The 9795-nt window shown below is 34.1% G+C and overlaps 2 protein-coding genes across 2 annotated transcripts in view; both read left to right on the top strand.

Moving 5' to 3' along the window:
• The first annotated feature begins 4686 nt into the window (after positions 1-4686).
• On the top strand, positions 4687-7781 carry LOC111623671. Its single transcript, XM_023366340.1, has 3 exons — positions 4687-4829; positions 5618-5658; positions 6865-7781. Exons 1-3 carry the CDS (start codon positions 4793-4795, stop codon positions 7357-7359), a joined length of 573 nt encoding a protein of 190 aa, XP_023222108.1. The 5' UTR covers positions 4687-4792; the 3' UTR covers positions 7360-7781.
• A 721-nt stretch (positions 7782-8502) lies between these two features.
• The window catches only part of LOC111623681 (probable cytosolic iron-sulfur protein assembly protein CIAO1 homolog), a 15794-nt gene continuing 14501 nt past the window's right edge, over positions 8503-9795 (top strand). The window contains exon 1 of the mRNA XM_023366348.1: positions 8503-8693. Within this exon, the coding sequence (XP_023222116.1) occupies positions 8564-8693 (130 nt within the window). The 5' untranslated portion in view covers positions 8503-8563. The remainder of the gene's footprint in view (positions 8694-9795) is intronic.

Genomic DNA, 9795 nt, shown 5'->3' with positions numbered 1-9795 from the left:
AAGTTTTAAGTAACAATGGAAGTGTCAACAATGGAAATCTTACGTAACAATGGAATTGTTAAGAGAAAGCGACGTGCGATACGCAGATGCAGTTTTTTCGTTTTTGCGGGAAATCGAACATATTTTTAGACCCATCTAAAAATTCTCTAAGGGGACCCAATTTTTGCATTCTGTGAAAACGGGTAAGGTTGACTGTAACGTAATAATCTTTATCTTAGTTATCGTTACTTTTGCCCGAGCAACGCCGGGCCCACCTGCTAGTTAACAAATAAAAGATAAATGGATTGTAGAAAGTACGCTTTACGTTTTTTTTAAACAAATAGAAATTAATCTTTATTTTCTTTTTACGGCAAATTAAAATTCTTAATTTAATTCGGGTGTTAATTTGACCTCATTTTGTATTAGGTTAAGCCGATTAATTAAGAAAGGATTTTTGGAAATTCCATCCTCTGGGGGGAAGAGGAGGAGAGATAGTCGGTATAAAGTGTAAATAGTAAAGAAGGAAAGTAAATAGTGGCGCATATAGTATACATTTTGGCAATTAATAAATATTTCAATCATTTTCACTTTTCGGGTTACCCCAAAACTATAAATCCAAAATAAACGATAAATTCTAAATACAATGTTCCAAACAAGTTTATTTAGATTTTAGAATTTAAAACTAATCATTTTATTCGAGTAAGGTTATCATCGAGTAAGTTAGAATCATTACTGAATTATAACTGAATAAATCTTTTAGTATTTAAAAAGAATTTTTTTAAATAACCTAAAAAATAAAATTAGAAAATCAGGAGAATTAAGGATTATCCTGAACTCGGATTAATAGTGTACCTATCAATTATAAGTACTATACGTACAGTACCGGAAGGTACCGTACGAAAATTCAACTACGGTACCTTCCGGTACCGTAGTTGAATTTTCGTACTAACACGTCAATACACTCCACAAGTTAAAAAGTATTGCTACTAGTGAGATTACTTCGGCAGAAAAAGCAGCTAATGTGACAACGAGGGGGTCCTTTGACGTCACGTTTCACACTTACCATAGTCATGCTATGGATTCGACCTCGCCAGTCTCACTATTCGTGTGTTAAAAATTCAAAGTTTATTTTCCGAATATTACCAAAAAAAAAAAAAAGAAAGAAAATATAGAAAGTGGAGAAATCTTCGTTTCCTGTGGAGCCCGCCCATTAATTAAATACGTGTACAAATTAAGGGAAAGAAAAGGTTGCGAAAACTTCATCATTGTATACAACTAAATGTGGACCCTTAATGGACGGCCCCTTGATGGTTTCTGTCTCTATCCTACGTCAGCTTTAGGAAAAGAGTAAAGGGGTAGTCTCGCCGGTCACGGAATTTAAATATAAGTTCTAGTATGACGTCACGCCATTTATTTTGTACCGTATTTGAGTCTTTTCGATTCTTTCGAAGGTGCAAAATATAAAGATTTTTTAAAATAACATTACTGTAGACAGTAACGTTATTGTTTAACGTAAACAATTTTAACTGTAAAGCATTTATTTGCAGAAATCTTGCGTCTATCTTAGCACATATTTTGTTCGCTCTCCCTATCGGAATTAACACATAAAAAATGACGTCATGCTAATGTAAATTAACTTCCGCGGGAACACTACCATAACTCGTATTCTTGTTATTTCCTGGTTAACTTAATCGGGATAAATTATCTCGATTAACTTTCGTTGTGTAAACGCAAGGTCTTAGATTATCTAAATCTAAGACCTTGCAATGTACCAAACCGTCGATCCTACTCTGGCGCCATCTCATTTTTCTCTCGTATAAAAATAATTAAATTAATTTTTTGAAATTTACTGCCAATATTATTATATTGTGTTATAACTTGATTTCGAAATTTGTAATCATATTTAAAATTTCTACAAATTATTAATATTTACATTATCGAAATTAAATTAGTCTAAATTGAAACTGTTTTCTTTTTATGAACTCTTTTGCCCTGTGAACACTAAAAAAGCCTTTCTTACAAAGCCAATCATGGGCTCGGCCAAGCCACAATGGGTCGACCTGGGGGTAAGGAATGGGGTCCGACATATCCGAACGGATCATTCTCCGAAAACTTCCTGGGCTTTTCTATCTATTCGGATTCGTTTCCGAAAAAGTCCCGGATTCGAATTCGCCAAGTCTTTTTCGTCCCGGATGTGTCGAGCCAGTTCCTCACCACCCGCCTCCACTGTGGGCCCGGCCGAAACCGCTCTTTTTATTTGTTAATGTCGACAGGGCGGATCAAATAAAACAATACCCTATTTATTAAAACTACATATTAACAGTTTTATTCGGTCTTTTATTTTTCCGGATTCGTTTCCGGATCCCCAGATTGGTCATCTTAATCGTTCGGCCATTTGTCTTAATGTAATGTAAGAAAGTCACAACAGAAAAGTCTTGTTTTTATAAGAAAAAAAAATTATATAAAGGGTTTAATCTGAAAGAAATGTCGAGTTATTATTTGAAAAGAGAAATTCGTATTTACGGGCTCATTTTACAAAGTGAATATTTAGTGTAATATAGAACGTAGAAACATTAACTTAAATACACGTGGCGTGTGTGCATCTACATCGATTAATGAATTAATGAATTAAGTTAACGTGTCATTTTTTCACACAACGTAGCAACATGGGTAAAAGCACTCGCAGTATCGTAATCGGTAAGAATGGACCCTCTATTTTAATGATTTGACCATTAATTTTTGGCAACAGTCGAAGGAGCGGCGAGTGAACTTTTCGGAGCAGTAAACGGACTCGCTGGGACTCGGTTTGCTTGTTGGTCTAATGACGCTAATGATAAAAGAGGCCCTCTTAGTGCCCAGGGCCTGAAAAGTATATAAAAATTTACACGTGTGAAACAATCCGTCGTATTTTTAGTTTAGAAAATGTATATATAATTATACTTTTTTGTCAATGTCAAAAGAAAAATTCGAATACGAAATCTAAATTTGTTGATGAAGCGTAACCATTGCTGTTTTTTAAGTACTAAAAGTATCGATAACTAAAAGTTAAAGTATATTAATTACTTAAGAGGTTCCTACTCTAGCAACCTAATGACTCAGTTTATTTTAGGTTTGGTTCATTCGTATACGGCAACGTTACACGTGGGCGATCTGCCGAGGGAAAGTTTTTTAAGGGAAACCGACCCCTATTTACGTGTTACTAACGTGAAAAAATCCCGAAAAACTCCACGTAGTCACATGCCAACCAGCAACCGGTGATCGGTGGTTTTATCCACTCGGCCGGTGGTGGGGGTCAATTTATTTTAATCACCGGTCAGGACAAATTTTGAGAAAAATACCGAAAACGCTCGGGTTCAAACAAGGATGTCACTCGAATTTCTAACCGGTGAATTAGTTCTTGAATACAAAATAATATTTATCGAAATTATCGCAACATTTGTTCATTCATATAACACTTTCCTCGGTTTTCATCAGTAAATCTATATTACACGTGTATGCCACCTGATAAAAATGTGTGCGATAACCTTCAAACTTGTTGTAATATTTGAAGCAACGTCAGAGTTTCGAATAAATGCGTTTTGTTTTACAAATTAAAAGGAAAATAAATTTAAAATCTTCAAATAAAGTAATTCAGACACAGTGATTAAATTATCAAAAGTTGGAATTTTCTACAAAATGAGATCTTGTGGCCCGTGATCGAAGGACTTAAGCTGTAAAATGCCTGTCAATTTGAGAGACCGGTTCCAATCCGAATTGAATTTTTAAAACTTTTTCGCCCTCTATTTACTAAGAAGGCCTCTTTAAGAAGCTCATTGCGGATTCGACCGAAACCACAATGGAGCGGCAGGGTGGAGAGCCGGAGGGGCCCGACCTATTCGGAAGGATCACCTGCCGAAATATCCCTGGGGTTTTCGATCCGTCCGAATTCGATCATAATCCTCTCAGAGCGATGGGCTGCCTTCAAACACTCTAGGCCATCCTGTGGGCACTAAAAGGCCTGACGGATTCGCCCCGACAAATGGGTTAGCCGCATGGAATTTTTCGGATTTTCGTCACGTGTCTAACATAAATAGGGGCCAATTTTCCATAGCAAGCCCTCCCAGAAGGCACTCTCCCGAACAGGTCGTCCAAGTGTGGCGTTGCCTCATCCGACTAAACCAGGGGTGGCGAATCTTTTTAAGCCCGCGTGCCACGTAGTAAGGATACTTAACATTAAAGATGTTAATGAGTGCCAATATCTTAGAACTTCGAATAATGCTCACCACACGGCTGCCCCATCGTTGGCCAGGCCGAACTCATAATGGGCTCGCTAAAAGAGGTCTTCTTAGTGCCCATAAGGTAGAAAGAATTTTTTAAAAATTCTGCACTAAAACAAACCTTACTAAAAGCATTAAAACAGTCGAGGAAATGAATTTTTATTTCGAATAACGATTATTCAGTCACGCTTTTTATTGTTTTTGGATTGTTATATCAAATGTTTTACTTTGATTAATCTTTGAATTAAGATAAAATATACATTTTAATGAACATATATTTGCAATTCAAACGAATGCCGAAAAATACGTAGGCACTTACGACACTTCGCAGATGTCGAGTATACCGCAGGTAACTTCCGCGTGGGAAGAATTACGTATTGTTTAGCATTGGGCTGCGTAGGAAAATGAGAATGAGCAGAATTTACTGCGTAAAAGAGAAACTGTATTTAAACACCAGCGAAAACGGAATTCTTCACAACAAACTGAGACGAGCCCGCTCCCGTTTCTAATTTGCAAACAAAGGACACGACAGATCTATCGACTCGATTCAAAACAGAATGATGAGCAAAGTCCTACTCGTTCTTTTCGTCTTTGGTAAGTCATTGTATCGTGTGCAAGTTATTGCCGGAATTAAAAAATAACGTCTTATTGAGATTTTTAAAATCAATTTTTATTGCTATTTATATGTAAAGTCTTCGGAGTTGGCCTTTAGTCGAGCGCCAAAATTCCCGTTTCATTACTTCAACGGTTTAACAATTCGTGGCCAAGTGGATAAAACCACCGAAAACTGTCAGTTGGTCGCGGGTTCGCGCCTGGCCACTTGGAGTTGGCCCAGTGTATATTTCTGCACGTGTCTAATTCCTAAACGGAAACAGATTTTCGATAGAAAGTCCTTCTTTTTTGGCAGATTGCCCGTGTGTTACGTTGCCTTATCCTTTCTTGGCCTTCCTCCATTCGACTAAATCTTCTCTATTACGTTGGACGTTTATTTTCATTTTTTTCCACCCGAGAGCACTGAAAGGACCTAATGGGAGGAACTGGAAGTATTGTCTCAAAGTTGAAAATTATTGGGTAGAAGTATTTTATGGCTCATAATTGTCACGTACTCGATATACGAGTACAAACAGCTCTCCACCAAACCTATCGCAATTCTCCGCCTTAATTTCGACTTTCAAATTACTTTTAAAAACAGAATAAAAAATTCGAAAATAGAATGAATAAAAGCGACAAAGAAATTAATCTGAAAAAAATTTAAAATAATTAAAATATTTGACTCTTAAGTAGCAGCTATTTTTGAAAATTTATTATTGTATTAGTGAATAATAACCCCGTATTAAAGTGGCACGTAATCGTTATTAACGCAATAAAATTATTCTTTGCAGGAATTGTCTTTCTTGAAACTAGTGAAGCACAATGGGATCAGGTATGTATAAATAAAATAATACAATTAAAACTAGGACTTTATTCTTAAAGCTTCTAATCCTTTTTACCTTAGGATTTTATTCTTTTATAGCTACATTTTTTGGCTATTAATATATACTTTTTCTTGTTTTATTCCCTTTCTTCTTATTGTTTTTTTTATTAAACTCTAAACCTCCAAGATGCACGTTTCGGTTTTTCCACTCTTCTTCGGTTAGAGCATTACAATTTTATGTAATAAAGTTTACATAATTAAAAGTTTTATTTTATAAGTCACTTATATTTTAAAACATGAGAATTAAAATTTAACTTACATTAGTATACAATTTTAAAGAGTATTTTTCTTAATTAGATAGTATTTTCTTCATTTTTAACAGTATACACTTGTAGACCTTTTATGTTTTTTACTATAATCAAACTATCATCACATTTTATCTATTTGTGTTTTACAAATTAATTATTTAAATTATAATTATACAAATATTTTTGTTACAATGTCTAGCCATTGTATAATTTTCATTATTGGACTGCAATTTGAAAAAAACTGTAGGCCTATAAATTTCCACTGTGGCTGTCTTTCTTTTATCTCGAGAACAAAGTTAGATAAATGAAATTCAAGACCAGATATGAAAAGCTTAGGAACAGTAAAATCTTAATTAATCCGACCGCATTCGAGATACGACACGTGACCTCTATCTCTCCACCCCGACAACCTTTAACCACTAAAATTTAATGGCATCGATTCCCGTAATACAAACCTCCATGCAAACTTTCAGAAGTTTTCGACAAAAGGCCCAGGAGTTATTAAGTTTCAAAGAAGGCGAACAAAATCGAGCCCCTCCCACACGCGAACATTCATACATACAGAAAAAAAAATCCTTTAAATTCCTTTGCATTTCTTCTTGTCTCAAAGTCCCAAGATGTAAAAATCTCGAGGTTTCATTTTTCGACCGATGGCCATACTTCCCCCCTTTTATATATAACAACAGGAAGTTAAATTAATAAAATAATTCAACGGATCGTTGTAAGATATCTTTACATTCGAACAACGTGTCCGAATGTAAAGTTTTATGGTGAAAATGCCATCCAAACCCGGATTCGCTGGTGTAATATTATCCAGTATCGATCGTGTGATATAAAATAATGAAAATTTACCTTATATAAAATTTCTTCCATGTTTTAATAATTGATATTTATTATTTATTTCTAGAGTTTCGACCAATTAATTCAATGCGTGAATGATTCTGTAAATAAGCTACAAATGAGCATCGACGATACTTGCCCCGATCTGAATTGTATATTGAATACCCAACAGCTGGTAACGTTTGCCTGTGACGTGGGAAATAGAGAAATTGTTCCCGTCCTCGCGAATTGCATCATAGATTATGCACGAGATGTGGTCAATCGACTTCTTGCATTATATCAAGGCTGGTTTATATTTTTTCCAGGGTACATGGATTATATGAATAATTATGTGGATGAATCGTTTAATTGCCTTAAAATATATGTAAGTAAACTTAGCGACGTAACACTCGAATGTAACATGATGAATAGTACACTGAATCATCTTGACAATCTTGTCAAAAATGCCGATGAAAATAATTTTTACAACTTTATTATTGCAATTATTAATTCTTTACCTACAATTTTCTCTTTTTCCTTGTGTTTTATTCCGCCTGTCTTTCCTTGGCAATACGGGAAATAAATCAAATAAATAAGTAAAATCAGAAGATATATTTACGTCATTTTCAGAAATGTAATTTCAAATTTTCCTAATTAACAAATAAAAGATAAATGGGTTTTACAAAGCAGGCTTTGCGTATTTTACTTTTGTTTTGTCGAATAGAAACGAATTTTTATTCTCTTTTTACAACAAATTAAAATTCATAATTTAATTCGGGTGTTAATTTGACCCGGTTTTGTATTAGGTTAAGCTGATTAAAGAGAGATTTTTGGAAATTCCACCCTCTCGGGGAAGAGGAGGAGAGATAGTCGGTATGAAGTGTAAATAATAAAGAAGGAAAGTAAATAGTGGCGCATATAGTATACATTTTGGCAATTAATAAATATTTCAATTATTTTCACTTTTCGGGTTACCCCAAAACTATAAAAAATACAAAAAAAAAATATATATATAGAAAGTGGATAAATCTTCGTTTCCTGTGGAGCCCGTCCATTAAATACGTGTACAAATTAAGGGGAAGAAAAGGTTGCGAAAACTTCATCGTTGTATACAAGTAAAAGTGGACCCTTAATTAATGGACGGCCCCTTGATAGTTTCTGTCTCTATCCTACGTCAGCTTTAAGAAAAGAGCAAAGGAATAGTCTCGCCGTTCACGGGAATTAAATATAGGTTCTAGTATGACGTCATGCTAATGTGAATTAACTCCCGCGGGAACACTAACATAACTCGTATTCTTGTTATTCCCGATTAACTGTCTTCGTGTAAATGTAGCTTCCTTGAAGATTTGTTTGTAACGTATCCACGCACTCTGGTGACAAAATTCGATTCGATGTTTCGATTAATCTAAAATATTTTGATTCTTGTTTTAAATACAAATAAAATTCAATTTTAAAATAAATTGTGTTTTATACTAATTTTGTAAAAACTTGATTATTTTACTTAAATATTTAGATTTAGACATTACATTTGTTGTATTCGAAATCACTATTTTTGAATGAATATTAAAATAAAAGTATTTCTTGAATAAAAATATTAACAAAATTCACATTTAGTAAAGGAATATTGAATAAAAATACATATATATAAAAAAGTAATTTTATTTAATTTTGAACTATTTTTATTAATATTATTTATAAATAAATCGGCAGGTGGTGCTGTGTTTTAATGGCCGCCTACGTGTTTACGTTTCTGAAAAACACGTGATTGTTTTATTTTCAAATAAAAAATGAGATTGAAAGAAATAGGGTGCTTAGAAGGACACAACGATCGTGTTTGGTGCGTTTCTTGGAATCTCGAAGGTATTCTTTTAGCAAGTTGTAGTGGCGACAAAACAATTCGAATTTGGACGGAAGAAGGTAAATACTCGTGTTTAAATCTGATAGATGATGGCCACATAGCCCTAGTCACGTGTCGTGGGAGCACAAATGTAGTTTTGAATGAAGCGATTGAGACCTATTGAGACGCTCCTATTGGGGATGGGTCCTTTAATAAGGTCCCACCGTCCATAGGATCATGACAATTCTGTATACATGTTTAGAATGAAACAATGTCTAAATTTTGATATTAATGCAGCAGATATTGACAAAAATGCTGACTTAATTAATAAATAAAATGTTTAGTAAATGCAAAAATTATAGTAATATTTACAGATGAGGAGATTTAAATAAATTAAATCTTTGAATCTTTGACACAAATTCTTAACAGCAACAATATTAAGGTGTTTATGTTCATTTAATGGTTGTCACTCTGGTCCTAGTCTCTTTTATTAACTCTATAGGAAACATCATGAATGCATACATGACAAAACATTTCTGAAAATTATTCTAGGATTCAATGATTTATTTATTAAGAGCACTTATATATAATTTAATTGAATATTCTTCCTATAAGAAATATTTTAGGTACTGAAAAGCATATAAAAGCTATTGAGTGTGTTTAGAAACTGTTTTATAAGGACCTTGAATAAGTTCTTGCTGTTCTTTAACAGATGGCGTTACCAGAACCACGCGTGTTTATTTTTAGATGGTGATGCATCTGTAAGGAAGTACAATAAGCGACCTTGAAATTCAGTATATGTCATTTCACCGAAGTGTAAACAACTTATTTTTTCATTGTGTTAAACATGTCTAGTTTTGTGCCAAAAAAAGAGTATTTGCAGGGAATTTTATTGCACTATTTTATTCAAAAAAAATCTGCAGCTGAAGCGCACAGAATTCTTGTTGAGACTTACGGCGACCATGCTCTGTCAGAAACAACATGCAGAGATTGGTTTAGACGCTTCAAAAATAATGATTTTGATGTTGAAGATAAAGAACGATCTGGTGCACCAAAAAAGTTTGAAGACAAGGAATTAGAGGCATTACTTCATGAAGACTCATGTCAGACGCTAGCTGAACTTGCAGAATCATTAGGAGTTGATCACACAACAGTTTCGAAACGTTTAAAAGGATTAGGAAT

This window comes from Centruroides sculpturatus, unplaced genomic scaffold, assembly GCF_000671375.1.
Source record: "Centruroides sculpturatus isolate CEXI.00-Female unplaced genomic scaffold, Cexi_2.0 scaffold176, whole genome shotgun sequence".
Lineage (NCBI taxonomy): Eukaryota > Metazoa > Arthropoda > Arachnida > Scorpiones > Buthidae > Centruroides > Centruroides sculpturatus.
Note: the sequence above shows the minus strand (reverse complement) of the source record. Positions and strands in the feature narration are given on the sequence as shown.